Raw genomic sequence first — 18,107 nt, forward strand, 5'->3', positions numbered from 1 at the left:
TATATAGCCTCCACATTGACTCTGTACCGTAATACCCTGTATATAGCCTCCACATTGACTCTGTACCGTAATACCCTGTATATAGCCTCCACATTGACTCTGTACCGTAATCCCTGTATATAGCCTCCACATTGACTCTGTACCGGTACCCCCCTGTATATAGCCCCACATTGACTCTGTTACCGTAATACCCTGTATATAGCCTCCACATTGACTCTGTACCGTACCCCCTGTATATATAGCCTCCACATTGACTCTGTACCGTAATACCCTGTATATAGCCTCTCCACATTGACTCTGTACCGTTAATACCCCGTATATAGCCTCCACATTGACTCTGTACCGTAATACCACCCTGTATATAGCCTCCACATTGACTCTGTACCGTAATACCCTGTATATAGCCTCCACATTGACTCTGTAGTACCGTACCACCCCCCTGTATATAGCCTCCACATTGACTCTGTAAACGTACCACCCTGTATATAGCCTCCACATTGACTCTGTACCGTAATACCCTGTATATAGCCTCCACATTGACTCTGTACCATAACCCCCTGTATATGCCTCCCACATGACTCTGTACCGGTACCACCCTGTATATAGCCTCCACATTGACTCTGTACCGTAATACCCTGTATATAGCTCCACATTGACTCTGTACCATAACACCCCTGTATATAGCCTCCACATTGACTCTGTACCGGTACCACCCCTGTATATAGCCTCCACATTGACTCTGTACCGTATACCCTGTATATAGCCTCCACATTGACTCTGTAACCCGTATACCCTGTATATAGCCTCCACATTGACTCTGTACCGGAAACCTGTATATAGCCTCCACATTGACTCTGTACCAGTAATACCCTGTATATAGCCTCCACATTGACTCTGTACCGTAATACCCTGTATATAGCCTCCACATTGACTCTGTACCGTAATACCCTGTATATAGCCTCCTCCACATTGACTCTGTAACCGTAACCCCCGTATATAGCCTCCACATTGACTCTGTACCGTAATCCCTGTATATGCCTCCACATTGACTCTGTACCGTAACACCCTGTATATAGCCTCCACATTGACTCTGTACCGTAATACCCTGTATATAGCCTCCACATTGACTCTGTACCGTAATACCCTGTATATAGCCTCCACATTGACTCTGTACCGTACACCCTGTATATAAGCCTCCACATTGACTCTGTACCGTAATACCACCCTGTATTAGCTCCAGCCACATGACTCTGTACCGTAACACCCTGTATATAGCCTCCACATTGACTCTGTAACCGTAATACCCTGTATATTCCTCCACATTGACTCTGTACCGTAACACCCTGTATATAGCCTCCACATTGACTCTGTACCGTAATACCCTGTAATAGCCTCCACATTGACTCTGTACCGTAATACCCCCTGTATATAGCCTCCACCTTGACTCTGTACCGTAATACCCTGTATATAGCCTCCACATTGACTCTGTACCGTAATACCCTGTATATAGCCTCCACATTGACTCTGTACCGTACACCCTGTATATAGCCTCCACATTGACTCTGTACCGTAATCCCTGTATATAGCCTCCACATTGACTCTGTACCCCGTACACCCTGTATATAGCCTCCACATTGACTCTGTACCGTAATACCCTGTATATAGCCTCCACATTGACTCTGTACCGTAATACCCCTGTATATAGCCTCCACATGACTCTGTATACCGTAATACCCTGTATATAGCCTCCACATTGACTCTGTCCGTAATACCCTGTATATAGCCTCCACATTGACTCTGTACCGTAATACCCTGTATATAGCCTCCACATTGACTCTGTACCGTAATACCCTGTATATAGCCTCCACATTGACTCTGTACCGTAATACCCTGTATATATAGCCTCCACATTGACTCTGTACCGTACCCCTGTATATAGCCTCCACATTGACTCTGTACCGTAATACCCTGTATATAGCCTCCACATTGACTCTGTACCGTAACACCCTGTATATAGCCTCCACATTGACTCTGTACCGTAACACCCTGTATATAGCCTCCACATTGACTCTGTACCGTAATACCCTGTATATAGCCTCCACATTGACTCTGTACCGTAATACCCTGTATATAGCCTCCACATTGACTCTGTACCGTAACACCCTGTATATAGCCTCCACATTGACTCTGTACCCGTAATACCCTGTATATAGCCTCCACATTGACTCTGTACCGTAATACCCTGTATATAGCCTCCACATTGACTCTGTACCGTAACCCCCTGTATATAGCCTCCACATTGACTCTGTACCGTAATACCCTGTATATAGCCTCCACATTGACTCTGTACCGTAACACCCTGTATATAGCCTCCACATTGACTCTGTACCGTAAACCCTTATATAGCCTCCACATTGACTCTGTACCTAATACCCTGTATATAGCCTCCACATTGACTCTGTACCGTACCCCCTGTATATAGCCTCCACATTGACTCTGTACCGTAATACCCTGTATATAGCCTCCACATTGACTCTGTACCGTAACCCCTGTATATAGCCTCCACATTGACTCTGTACCGTAATACCCTGTATATAGCCTCCACATTGACTCTGTACCGTAATACCCTGTATATAGCCTCCACATTGACTCTGTACCGTAATACCGTATATAGCCTCCACATTGACTCTGTACCGTAATACCCTGTATATAGCCTCCACATTGACTCTGTACCGTAATACCCTGTATATAGCCTCCACATTGACTCTGTACCGTAATACCCGTATATAGCCTCCACATTGACTCTGTACCGTAACACCCCTGTATATAGCCTCCACATTGACTCTGTACCGTAATACCCTGTATATAGGCCTCCACCTCCACTTGACTCTGTACCGTACACCCTGTATATAGCCTCCACATTGACTCTGTACCGTACACCCTGTATATAGCCTCCACATTGACTCTGTACCGTAATACCCTGTATATAGCCTCCACATTGACTCTGTACCGTAATACCCTGTATATAGCCTCCACATTGACTCTGTACCGTAATACCCTGTATATAGCCTCCACATTGACTCTGTACCGTAATACCCTGTATATAGCCTCCACATTGACTCTGTACCGTAATACCCTGTATATAGCCTCCACATTGACTCTGTCCGTACCCCCTGTATATAGCCTCCACATTGACTCTGTACCGTAATACCCCTGTATAGCCTCCACATTGACTCTGTACCGTAATACCCTGTATATAGCCTCCACATTGACTCTGTACCGTAATACCCTGTATATAGCCTCCACATTGACTCTGTACCGAATACCCTGTATATAGCCTCCACATTGACTCTGTACCGTAATACCCTGTATATAGCCTCCACATTGACTCTGTACCGTAAACCCTGTATATAGCCTCCACATTGACTCTGTACCGTAATCCCCTGTAACAATATAGCCTCCACATTGACTCATACAACCTCCAAAACCACCTAATACCCACCTTATATAGCCTCCACATTGACTCTGTACCGTAATACCCTGTATATAGCCTCCACATTGACTCTGTACCGTATACCCTGTATATAGCCTCCACATTGACTCTGTACCGTAACACCCCTGTATATAGCCTCCACATTGACTCTGTACCCGTAACAACCCTGTATATAGCCTCCACATTGACTCTGTACCGTAATACCCTGTATATAGCCTCCACATTGACTCTGTACCGTAATACCCTGTATATAGCCTCCACATTGACTCTGTACCGGTACCCCCCTGTATATAGCCTCCACATTGACTCTGTACCGTAACACCCTGTATATAGCCTCCACATTGACTCTGTACCGTACCCCCTGTATATAGCCTCCACATGACTCTGTACCGTACCCCCCTGTATTAGCCTCCACATTGACTCTGTACCGTTACCCCTGTATATAGCCTCCACATTGACTCTGTACCGTAATCCCTGTATATAGCCTCCACATTGACTCTGTACCGTAATACCCCCTGTATATAGCCTCCACATTGACTCTGTACCGTAATACCCTGTATATAGCCTCCACATTGACTCTGTACCGTAATACCCTGTATATAGCCTCCACATTGACTCTGTACCGTACACCCTGTATATAGCCTCCACATTGACTCTGTACCGTAATACCCTGTATATAGCCTCCACATTGACTCTGTACCGTAATACCCTGTATATAGCCTCCACATTGACTCTGTACCGTAACCCTGTATATAGCCTCCACATTGACTCTGTACCGTAATACCCTGTATATAGCCTCCACATTGACTCTGTACCGTAATACCCCCTGTATATAGCCTCCACATTGACTCTGTACCGTAACACCCTGTATATAGCCTCCACATTGACTCTGTACCGTAATACCCTGTATATAGCCTCCACATTGACTCTGTACCGTAACACCCTGTATATAGCCTCCACATTGACTCTGTACCGTAACCCCTGTATATAGCCTCCACATTGACTCTGTACCGTAATACCCCTGTATATAGCCTCCACATTGACTCTGTACCGTAACAACCCTGTATATAGCCTCCACATTGACTCTGTACCGGTACCCCTACCCTGTATATAGCCTCCACATTGACTCTGTACCGTAATACCCTGTATATAGCCTCCACATTGACTCTGTACCGTAATACCCTGTATAAGCCTCCACTTGACTCTGTACCGTAACCCCTGTATATAGCCTCCACATTGACTCTGTACCGTAATACCCTGTATATAGCCTCCACATTGACTCTGTACCTAAATACCCTGTATATAGCCTCCACATTGACTCTGTACCGTAATACCCTGTATATAGCCTCCACATTGACTCTGTACCGTAATACCCTGTATATAGCCTCCACATTGACTCTGTACCGTAACACCCTGTATATAGCCTCCACATTGACTCTGTACCAACACCCTGTATATAGCCTCCACATTGACTCTGTACCGTAATACCCTGTATATAGCCTCCACATTGACTCTGTACCCGTAATACCCTGTATATAGCCTCCACATTGACTCTGTACCGTAATACCCTGTATATAGCCTCCACATTGACTCTGTACCGTAATACCCTGTATATAGCCTCCACATTGACTCTGTACCTGTACCGTACCCTGTATATAGCCTCCACATTGACTCTGTACCGTACACCCTGTATATAGCCTCCACATGGACTCTGTACGGTACCCCCTGTATATAGCCTCCACATTGACTCTGTACCGTAATACCCTGTATATAGCCTCCACATTGACTCTGTACCGTAACCCCTGTATATAGCCTCCACATTGACTCTGTACCGTATACCCTGTATATAGCCTCCACATTGACTCTGTACCGTAACACCCTGTATATAGCCTCCACATTGACTCTGTACCGTACCCCCTGTATATAGCCTCCACATTGACTCTGTACCGTAATACCCTGTATATAGCCTCCACATTGACTCTGTACCGTAACACCCTGTATATAGCCTCCACATTGACTCTGTACCGTAACACCCCTGTATATAGCCTCCACATTGACTCTGTACCGTAATACCCTGTATATAGCCTCCACATTGACTCTGTACCGTAATACCCTGTATATAGCCTCCACATTGACTCTGTACCGTAATACCCTGTATATAGCCTCCACATTGACTCTGTACCGTAAACCCTGTATATAGCCTCCACATTGACTCTGTACCGTAATACCCTGTATATAGCCTCCACATTGACTCTGTACCGTAATACCCTGTATATAGCCTCCACATTGACTCTGTACCGTACCACCCTGTATATCCTCCACATTGACTCTGTACCGTATACCCTGTATATAGCCTCCACATTGACTCTGTACCGTAACACCCTGTATATAGCCTCCACATTGACTCTGTACCGTATACCCTGTATATAGCCTCCACATTGACTCTGTACCGTAATACCCTGTATATAGCCTCCACATTGACTCTGTACCGTAATACCCTGTATATAGCCTCCACATTGACTCTGTACCGTAACACCCTGTATATAGCCTCCACATTGACTCTGTACCATAACACCCTGTATATAGCCTCCACATTGACTCTGTACCGTAATACCCTGTATATAGCCTCCACATTGACTCTGTACCGTACACCCTGTATATAGCCTCCACATTGACTCTGTACCGTAATACCCTGTATATAGCCTCCACATTGACTCTGTACCGTACCCCCTGTATATAGCCTCCACATTGACTCCCGTAATACCCTGTATATAGCCTCCACATTGACTCTGTACCGTAATACCCTGTATATAGCCTCCACATTGACTCTGTACCTACCGTAACCCCTGTATATAGCCTCCACATTGACTCTGTACCGTAATACCCTGTATATAGCCTCCACATTGACTCTGTACCGTAACCCCTGTATATCCTCCACATTGACTCTGTACCGGTAACCCCTGTATATAGCCTCCACATTGACTCTGTACCGTAATACCCTGTATATAGCCTCCACATTGACTCTGTACCGTAATACCCTGTATATAGCCTCCACATTGACTCTGTACCGTAATACCCTGTATATAGCCTCCACATTGACTCTGTACCGTAATACCCTGTATATAGCCTCCACATTGACTCTGTCCGTAATACCCTGTATATAGCCTCCACATTGACTCTGTACCGTAACACCCTGTATATAGCCTCCACATTGACTCTGTACCGTAATACCCTGTATATAGCCTCCACATTGACTCTGTACCGTAACACCCTGTATATAGCCTCCACATTGACTCTGTACCGTAACCCCTGTATATAGCCTCCACATTGACTCTGTACCGTAATACCCTGTATATAGCCTCCACATTGACTCTGTACCGTATACCCTGTATATAGCCTCCACATTGACTCTGTACCGTAATACCCTGTATATAGCCTCCACATTGACTCTGTACCGTAATACCCTGTATATAGCCTCCACATTGACTCTGTACCGTAATACCCTGTATATAGCCTCCACATTGACTCTGTACCGTACCCCCTGTATATAGCCTCCACATTGACTCTGTACCGTACACCCTGTATATAGCCTCCACATTGACTCTGTACCGTAACCCCTGTATATAGCCTCCACATTGACTCTGTACCGTAATACCCTGTATATAGCCTCCACATTGACTCTGTACCGTAATACCCTGTATATAGCCTCCACATTGACTCTGTACCGTACTACCCCTGTATATAGCCTCCACATTGACTCTGTACCGTAATACCCTGTATATAGCCTCCACATTGACTCTGTACCGTAATACCCTGTATATAGCCTCCACATTGACTCTGTACCGTAATACCCTGTATATAGCCTCCACATTGACTCTGTACCGTAATACCCTGTATATAGCCTCCACATTGACTCTGTACCGTAATACCCTGTATATAGCCTCCACATTGACTCTGTACCGTACACCCTGTATATAGCCTCCACATTGACTCTGTACCGTAACACCCTGTATATAGCCTCCACATTGACTCTGTACCGTAACCCCTGTATATAGCCTCCACATTGACTCTGTACCGTAACACCCTGTATATAGCCTCCACATTGACTCTGTACCGGTACCCCCTGTATATAGCCTCCACATTGACTCTGTACCGTAATACCCTGTATATAGCCTCCACATTGACTCTGTACGGTACCCCCTGTATATAGCCTCCACATTGACTCTGTACCGGTACCCCTGTATATAGCCTCCACATTGACTCTGTACCGTACCCCCCCTGTTATAGCCTCCACATTGACTCTGTACCGTAATACCCTGTATATAGCCTCCACATTGACTCTGTACCGTAACCCTGTATATAGCCTCCACATTGACTCTGTACCGTATACCCCTGTATATAGCCTCCACATTGACTCTGTACCGTAATACCCTGTATATAGCCTCCACATTGACTCTGTACCGTAATACCCTGTATATAGCCTCCACATTGACTCTGTACCGTATAACCCTGTATATAGCCTCCACATTGACTCTGTACCGTAATACCCTGTATATAGCCTCCACATTGACTCTGTACCGTAACACCTGTATATAGCCTCCACATTGACTCTGTACCGTAATACCCTGTATATAGCCTCCACATTGACTCTGTACCGTAATACCCTGTATATAGCCTCCACATTGACTCTGTACCGTAATACCCTGTATATAGCCTCCACATTGACTCTGTACCGTAATACCCTGTATATAGCCTCCACATTGACTCTGTACCGTAACCCCTGTATATAGCCTCCACATTGACTCTGTACCGAATACCCCCTGTATATAGCCTCCACATTGACTCTGTACCGTAATACCCCCTGTATATAGCCTCCACATTGACTCTGTACCAAACCCCTGTATATAGCCTCCACATTGACTCTGTACCGTAACCCCTGTATATAGCCTCCACATTGACTCTGTACCGTATACCCTGTATATAGCCTCCACATTGACTCTGTACCGTACTACCCTGTATATAGCCTCCACATTGACTCTGTACCGTAATACCCTGTATATAGCCTCCACATTGACTCTGTACCGTAACACCCTGTATATAGCCTCCACATTGACTCTGTACCGTAATACCCTGTATATAGCCTCCACATTGACTCTGTACCGTAACATACACCCTGTATATAGCCTCCACATTGACTCTGTACCGTACCGTAATACCCCTGTATATAGCCTCCACATTGACTCTGTACTCTGTAACCGTAATACCCTGTATATAGCCTCCACATTGACTCTGTACCGTAATACCCTGTATATACCTCCACATTGACTCTGTACCGTAATACCCTGTATATAGCCTCCACATTGACTCTGTACCGTAACCCACCCTGTATATAGCCTCCACATTGACTCTGTACCGTAATACCCTGTATTAGCCTCCACATTGACTCTGTACCGTACCACCCTGTATATAGCCTCCACATTGACTCTGTACCGTATACCCTGTATATAGCCTCCACATTGACTCTGTACCGTATACCCTGTATATAGCTCCACATTGACTCTGTACCGTAATACCCTGTATATAGCCTCCACATTGACTCTGTACCATAACCCCTGTATATAGCCTCCACATTGACTCAGTACCGTAATACCCTGTATATAGCCTCCACATTGACTCTGTACCGTAACCCTGTATATAGCCTCCACATTGACTCTGTACCGTAATACCCTGTATATAGCCTCCACATTGACTCTGTACCGTAATACCCTGTATATAGCCTCCACATTGACTCTGTACCGTAACACCCTGTATATAGCCTCCACATTGACTCTGTACCGTAAACCCTGTATATATAGCCTCCACATTGACTCTGTACTAACACCCTGTATATAGCCTCCACATTGACTCTGTACCGTAATACCCTGTATATAGCCTCCACATTGACTCTGTACCGTAATACCCTGTATATAGCCTCCACATTGACTCTGTACCGTAATACCCTGTATATAGCCTCCACATTGACTCTGTAACCGTAATACCCTGTATATAGCCTCCACATTGACTCTGTACCGTAACACCCTGTATATAGCCTCCACATTGACTCTGTACCGTAATACCCTTATATAGCCTCCACATTGACTCTGTACCGTACCCCCTGTATATAGCCTCCACATTGACTCTGTACCGTAATACCCTGTATATAGCCTCCACATTGACTCTGTACCGTAATACCCTGTATATAGCCTCCACATTGACTCGTACCGTAATCACTGTATAACCTACCGTAATACCCTGTATATAGCCTCCACATTGACTCTGTACCGTAATCCCTGTATATAGCCTCCACATTGACTCTGTACCGAATACCCTGTATAGCCTCCACATTGACTCTGTACCGTAATACCCTGTATATAGCCTCCACATTGACTCTGTACCGTAATACCCTGTATATAGCCTCCACATTGACTCTGTACCGTAATACCCTGTATATAGCCTCCACATTGACTCTGTACCGTAATACCCTGTAATTAGCCTCCACATTGACTCTGTACCGTAACCCCCTGTATATAGCCTCCACATTGACTCTGTACCGTATACCCTGTATATAGCCTCCACATTGACTCTGTACCGTAATACCCTGTATATAGCCCTCCACATTGACTCTGTACCGTAATACCCTGTATATAGCCTCCACATTGACTCTGTACCGTATACCCTGTATATAGCCTCCACATTGACTCTGTACCGTATACCCCTGTATATAGCCAGCCTCCACATTGACTCTGTACCGTAATACCCTGTATATAGCCCCCCCACATTGACTCTGTACCGTAACACCCTGTATATAGCCTCCACATTGACTCTGTACCGTAATCCCTGTATATAGCCTCCACATTGACTCTGTACGTAATACCCTGTATATAGCCTCCACATTGACTCTGTACCGTAATACCCTGTATATAGCCTCCACATTGACTCTGTACCGTACCCCCTGTATATAGCCTCCACATTGACTCTGTACCGTAACACCCTGTATATAGTCTCCACATTGACTCTGTACCGTAATACCCTGTATATAGCCTCCACATTGACTCTGTACCGTAACACCCCTGTATATAGCCTCCACATTGACTCTGTACCGTAATACCCTGTATATAGCCTCCACATTGACTCTGTACCGTAATACCCTGTTATAGCCTCCACATTGACTCTGTACCGTATACCCTGTATATAGCCTCCACATTGACTCTGTACCTATAATCCCTGTATATATAGCCTCCACATTGACTCTGTACCGTAATACCCTGTATATAGCCTCCACATTGACTCTGTACCGTAATACCCTGTATATAGCCTCCACATTGACTCTGTACCGTAATACCCTGTATATAGCCTCCACATTGACTCTGTACCTAATACCCTTATATAGCCTCCACATTGACTCTGTACCGTAAACACCCGTATATAGCCTCCACATTGACTCTGTACCGTAATACCCTGTATATAGCCTCCACATTGACTCTGTACCGTACACCCTGTATATAGCCTCCACATTGACTCTGTACCGTAACCCCTGTAATAGCCTCCACATTGACTCTGTACCGTACCCCGTAATAGCCTCCACATTGACTCTGTACCGTAATACCCTGTATATACCTCCACATTGACTCTGTACCGTAACACCCTGTATATAGCCTCCACATTGACTCTGTAACCGTAAACACCCTGTATATAGCCTCCACATTGACTCTGTACCGTAATACCCTGTATATAGCCTCCACATTGACTCTGTACCGTAATACCCTGTATATATCCTCCACATTGACTCTAACCACCGTAATACCCTGTATATAGCCTCCACATTGACTCTGTACCGTATACCCTACCCTGTATATAGCCTCCACATTGACTCTGTACCGTAACCCCCTGTATATAGCCTCCACATGACTCTGTACCGTAACACCCTGTATATAGCCTCACATTGACTCTGTACCGTAACCACCCTGTATATAGCCTCCACATTGACTCTGTACCGTAACACCCTGTATATAGCCTCCACATGACTCTGTACCGTAATACCCTGATATATAGCCTCCCATGGGACTCTGTACGGTACCCCCTGTATATAGCCTCCACATTGACTCTGTACCGTAATACCCTTGTATATAGCCTCCACATTGACTCTGTACCGTATAACCCTGTATCTACGCCTCCACCCCACCCATTGACTCTGTACCGTAAACCCTGGTATATGTCCTCCACATTGACTCTGTACCGTACCCCCTGTATATATCCTCCACATTGACATCTGTACCGGTACCACCCCTTTATATATCCTCCACATTGACTCCTGTACCAGTAACCCCTGTATATATCCATCCACATTGACTCTGTACCGTAATACCCTGTATATAGCCTCCACATTGACTCTGTACCGTAATACCCTGTATATAGCCTCCACATTGACTGTACCGTATACCCTGTATATAGCCTCACATTGAATCTGTACAGTAATACCCTGTATATAGCCTCCACATTGACTCTGTACCGTAATACCCTGTATATAGCCTCCACATTGACTCTGTACCGTAATACCCTGTATAGCCTCTACCGTAATTACCCTTGTATATAGCCTCCCACATTGACTCTGTACCGTAATAACCCTGTATATAGCCTCCACATTGACTCTGTACCGTAATACCCTGTATATAGCCTCCACATTGACTCTGTATCCTGTACCCCCTGTATATAGCCTCCACATTGACTCTGTACCGTAATACCCTGTATATAGCCTCCACATTGACTCTGTACCGTAATACCCTGTATAATAGCCTCCATTAGCTCCACATTGACTCTGTACCGTAATACCCTGTATATAGCCTCCACATTGACTCTGTACCATAATACCCTGTATATAGCCTCCACATTGACTCTGTACCCGGTACCCCCTGTATATAGCCTCCACATTGACTCTGTACCGTAATACCCTGTATATAGCCTCCACATTGACTCTGTACCGTAATACCCTGTATATAGCCTCCACATTGACTCTGTACCGTAATACCCTGTATATAGCCTCCACATTGACTCTGTACCGTAATACCCTGTATATAGCCTCCACATTGGACTCTGTACCGGTACCCCCTGTATATAGCCTCCACATTGACTCTGTACCGTAATACCCTGTATATAGCCCTCCACATTGACTCTGTACCGTAATACCCTGTATATAGCCTCCACATTGACTCTGTACCGTAATACCCTGTATATAGCCTCCACATTGACTCTGTACCGTAATACCCTGTATATAGCCTCCACATTGACTCTGTACCGGTACCCCCTGTATATAGCCTCCACATTGACTCTGTACCGTAATACCCTGTATATAGCCTCACATGACTCTGTACCGTAATACCCTGTATATATCCTCCACCTTGACTCTGTACCGGTACCCCTGTATATAGCCTCCACATTGACTCTGTACCGTAATACCCTGTATATAGCCTCCATATTGGACTCTGTACCGTTATACCCTGTATATAGCCTCCACATTGACTCTGTACCGTAATACCCTGTATATAGCCTCCACATTGACTCTGTACCGTAATACCCTGTATATAGCCTCCACCATTGACTCTGTACCGTAATACCCTGTAATATAGCCTCCACATTGACTTCTGTACCGTAATACCCTGTATATAGCCTCCACATTGACTCTGTACCGTAAATACCCTGTATATAGCCTCCACATTGACTCTGTACCGTAATACCCTGTATATAGCCTCCACATTGACTCTGTACCGTAATACCCTGTATATAGCCTCCACATTGACTCTGTACCGTAATACCCTGTATATAGCCTCCACATTGACTCTGTACCGTAATACCCTGTATATAGCCTCCACATTGACTCTGTACCGTAATACCCTATATATAGCCTCCACATTGACTCTGTACCGTAATACCCTGTATATAGCCTCCACATTGACTCTGTACCGTAATACCCTGTATATAGCCTCCACATTGACTCTGTACCGTAATACCCTGTATATAGCCTCCACATTGACTCTGTACCGTACCCCCTGTATATAGCCTCCACATTGACTCTGTACCGGTACACCCTGTATATAGCCTCCACATTGACTCTGCTGTACCGTAACACCCTGTATATAGCCTCCACATTGACTCTGTACCGTACACCCTGTATATAGCCTCCACATTGACTCTGTGACCGTATAATACCCTGTATATAGCCTCCACATTGACTCTGTACCGTAATACCCTGTATATAGCCTCCACATTGACTCTGTACCGTAATACCCTGTATATAGCCTCCACATTGACTCTGTACCGTAATACCCTGTATATAGCCTCCACATTGACTCGTACCGTAATACCCTGTATATAGCCTCCACATTGACTCTGTACCGTAATACCCTGTATATCAGCCTCCACATTGACTCTGTACCATAATACCCTGTATATAGCCTCCACATTGACTCTGTACCGGTACCCCCTGTATATAGCCTCCACATTGACTCTGTACCGTAATACCCTGTATATAGCCTCCACATTGACTCTGTACCGTAATACCCTGTATATAGCCTCCACATTGACTCTGTACCGTAATACCCTGTATATAGCCTCCACATTGACTCTGTACCGGTACCCCCTGTATATAGCCTCCACATTGACTCTGTACCGTAACACCCTGTATATAGCCTCCACATTGACTCTGTACCGTAACACCCTGTATATAGCCTCCACATTGACTCTGTACCGTAATACCCTGTATATAGCCTCCACATTGACTCTGTACCGTAATACCCTGTATATAGCCTCCACATTGACTCTGTACCGTAATACCCTGTATATAGCCCCCACATTGACTCTGTACCGTAATACCCTGTATATAGCCTCCACATTGACTCTGTACCGTAATACCCTGTATATAGCCTCCACATTGACTCTGTACCGTAATACCCTGTATATAGCCTCCACATTGACTCTGTACCATAATACCCTGTATATAGCCTCCACATTGACTCTGTACCGGTACCCCCTGTATATAGCCTCCACATTGACTCTGTACCGTAATACCCTGTATATAGCCTCCACATTGACTCTGTACCGTAATACCCTGTATATAGCCTCCACATTGACTCTGTACCGTAATACCCTGTATATAGCCTCCACATTGACTCTGTACCGGTACCCCCTGTATATAGCCTCCACATTGACTCTGTACCGTAATACCCTGTATATAGCCTCCACATTGACTCTGTACCGTAATACCCTGTATATAGCCTCCACATTGACTCTGTACCGTAATACCCTGTATATAGCCTCCACATTGACTCTGTAACGTAATACCCTGTATATAGCCTCCACATTGACTCTGTACCGTAACACCCTGTATATAGCCTCCACATTGACTCTGTACCGTAATACCCTGTATATAGCCTCCACATTGACTCTGTACCGTAACACCCTGTATATAGCCTCCACATTGACTCTGTACCGTAACACCCTGTATATAGCCTCCACATTGTTATTTTATTGTGTTACTTTAAAATGTTTTTACTTTGGTTTATTTGGTAAATATTTTCTTAACTCTTCTTGAACTGCACTGTTGGTTCAGGGCTTGTAAAAGTAAACATTTCACGTTAAGGTCGACAGTTGTTGTATTCGGCGGCATGCGACAAATACAAAATGTATTTGATTCGATTTGATTTGAACAGCCCCTTGTCTTTTTCGTTATTTTTTGTTATTTCGTTTGTCAAAGATTGTGCACTCTGTAGTGAATAGGGTTCAATTTGGGACTCAGACAGAGATATTGCAGTTGTGTTTGTCGATGGTGAGTCCTCCAGGTGGATAGTTCTGTTATGCCTGTATGCCTGCAGTTCGACTGATTGTTTTTATTGTGTTGAGGTTTGGGTTGTATTGGGGTGTCTTGATGTTTGGGTTGTATTGATGTTTGGGTTGTATTGGGTTGTATTGATGTTTGGGTTGTATTGGGTCTTATTGGGTTGTATTTGGGTTGTATTGGGTTGTATTTGGGTTGTATTGGGGTTGTAATGATGTTTGGTTGTATTGGGTTGTATTGATGCTCGGGTTGTCTTGGGTCTTATTGGGTTGTATTGATGTTTGGTTGTATTGGGTTGTATTGGGTTGTATTGGGTTGTATTGGGTTGTATTGATGTTTGGTTGTATTGGGTTGTATTGAGTTGTATTGATGTTTGGGTTGTATTGATGTTTGGGTTGTATTGGGTTGTATTGGGTCTTATTGGGTTGTATTGATGTTTGGTTGTATTGGGTTGTATTGATGTTTGGGTTGTTTTGATGTTTGGGTTGTATTGATGTTTGGGTTGTATTGGGTCTTATTGGGTTGTATTGGGTCTTATTGGGTTGTATTGGGTCTTATTGGGTTGTATTGATGCTCGGGTTGTCTTGGGTCTTATTGGGTTGTATTGATGTTTGGGTTGTATTGATGTTTGGGTTGTATTGATGTTTGGGTTGTATTGGGTCTTATTGGGTTGTATTGGGTTGTATTGGGTTGTCTTGGGTCTTATTGGGTTGTATTGATGTTTGGGTTGTATTGATGTTTGGGTTGTATTGATGTTTGGGTCTTATTGGGGTGCATTGGGGTGCATTGTGGTGCATTGGGTTGTATTGATGTTTGGGTCTTATTGGGGTGCATTGGGGTGCATTGGGTTGTATTGATGTTTGGGTCTTATTGGGGTGCATTGGGGTGCATTGGGTTGTATTGATGTTTGGGTCTTATTGGGGTGCATTGGGGTGCATTGGGTTGTATTGATGTTTGGGTCTTATTGGGGTGCATTGGGGTGCATTGGGTTGTATTGATGTTTGGGTCTTATTGGGGTGCATTGGGGTGCATTGGGTTGTATTGATGTTTGGGTCTTATTGGGGTGCATTGGGTTGTATTGATGTTTGGGTCTTATTGGGGTGCATTGGGGTGCATTGGGTTGTATTGATGTTTGGGTCTTATTGGGGTGCATTGGGTTGTATTGATGTTTGGGTCTTATTGGGGTGCATTGGGTTGTATTGATGTTTGGGTTGTATTGATGTTTGGGTTGTATTGGGTCTTATTGGGGTGCATTGGGTTGTATTGATGTTTGGGTTGTATTGGGTCTTATTGGGGTGCATTGGGTTGTATTGATGTTTGGGTTGTATTGGGTCTTATTGGGTTGTATTGGGTCTTATTGGGGTGCATTGGGTTGTATTGATGTTTGGGTTGTATTGCACTTCCCCCATTCTCATGATCTCTCATGATACGACAGGGTAGCCTAGTGGTTAGAGCGTTGGACTAGTAACCGGAAGGTTGCGAGTTCAAACCCCCGAGCTGACAAGGTACAAATCTGTCGTTCTTCCCCTGAACAGGCAGTTAACCCACTGTTCTCAGGCTGTCATTGAAAATAAGAATTTGTTCTTAACTGACTTGCCTGGTTAAATAAAGATAAAATAAAATACCTCCCACTTGGTTTTGATTCCGTCTATATTTCATATCTGGCAAGGAAGTATCATCGTCAAACACTCTGAATGTAATGTCCATATGACAATCTCTCTCTTTTTCTCTCCCTTTCTCCCCCTCCCTCCAGAACCTGGGGGGGTATAACTCAGTGCTGCAGCCCAGGGTGGTGGGGGAGTGGGTGGGCAGGGAGGAGGAAGACCCCGACCCACTGGCAGCAGAGATGCTCCAACCCCCAGTCCCCAGGACCAAGACTGAGGCTTGGGGGAGCGCTGATAGCAGCCCTGCCGGAAGGTAGGAGAGAAAGGGAAGGGTGTGTGTGTGGAGGAGAGGGGAGGAGTGTGAGTGTGTGTGTCGGAGGGGGTGGTGGGGTGTTTTTGTGTGTGTGTTTGTGTGTGTGTGTGTGTGTTTGTGTGTGTGTGTGTGTGTGTGTGTGTGTTTGTGTGTGTGCCAATTAAGATTGATTTATGCTCTAGCTGGAATGGAGAAGGGGACTTTGTCTTTGTCCTGAAAGGCACCCTAGTCCCTATATAGTGCACTACCCATAGGGCTCTGGTCATGGGCTCTGGTCAAAGGAAGTGCATAATATATGTATTGGGGTGACAATTGGGACGCAGCCTCAGGAATAGCCCTTTTGGAATCAGCAGCTTGAAACCTATTTCACAACTCGGATCAAAACATGTGTCTGAATGACGCTGTACCCCGATTTACCACGGACTACTACAGCTAAACCTCGTTGAGCTAGGCTCAGACACTTTTTACATTCCCAAGTTATTAGCCTGGTTCCCAGATCTGTTTTTTTTTGTGTTCTTTCCGTCTCCGTTGCTCTACCTTCTGAAGCCAAACGTTTTGAATGAGTTGGCATGATGGCACAAACCGACTGGCACTCAGGCTAGAGTTGGCATGATGGCACAAACCGACTGGCACTCAGGCTAGAGTTGGCATGATGGCACAAACCGACTGGCACTCAGGCTAGACGAAGTCAGTCTATGTAAAGGGGATTCCTGTCTTTTTGGTGTTATATAACCCACTACTATTAAAGTAATCCAATCTAATCTAAATTTATGTTTTTTGTAAAACTGCACAGGCCGCCCTCCCCCCCCCCCCCACTCTCTCTCCAAGGCC

General features: G+C 45.0%; 1 protein-coding gene across 1 annotated transcript in view; it reads left to right on the forward strand.

Moving 5' to 3' along the window:
• LOC109881669 (uncharacterized protein C8orf34 homolog) overlaps window positions 1-18,107 on the forward strand; it is a 175,576-nt gene that overhangs the window by 53,535 nt on the left and 103,934 nt on the right. Inside the window, exon 6 of the mRNA XM_031795317.1 lies at window positions 17,113-17,276. Coding sequence (XP_031651177.1) covers window positions 17,113-17,276 — 164 coding nt within the window. The remainder of the gene's footprint in view (window positions 1-17,112; window positions 17,277-18,107) is intronic.

Source organism: Oncorhynchus kisutch, linkage group LG18 (genome assembly GCF_002021735.2).
Source record: "Oncorhynchus kisutch isolate 150728-3 linkage group LG18, Okis_V2, whole genome shotgun sequence".
NCBI classification, from domain to species: Eukaryota; Metazoa; Chordata; class Actinopteri; order Salmoniformes; family Salmonidae; genus Oncorhynchus; species Oncorhynchus kisutch.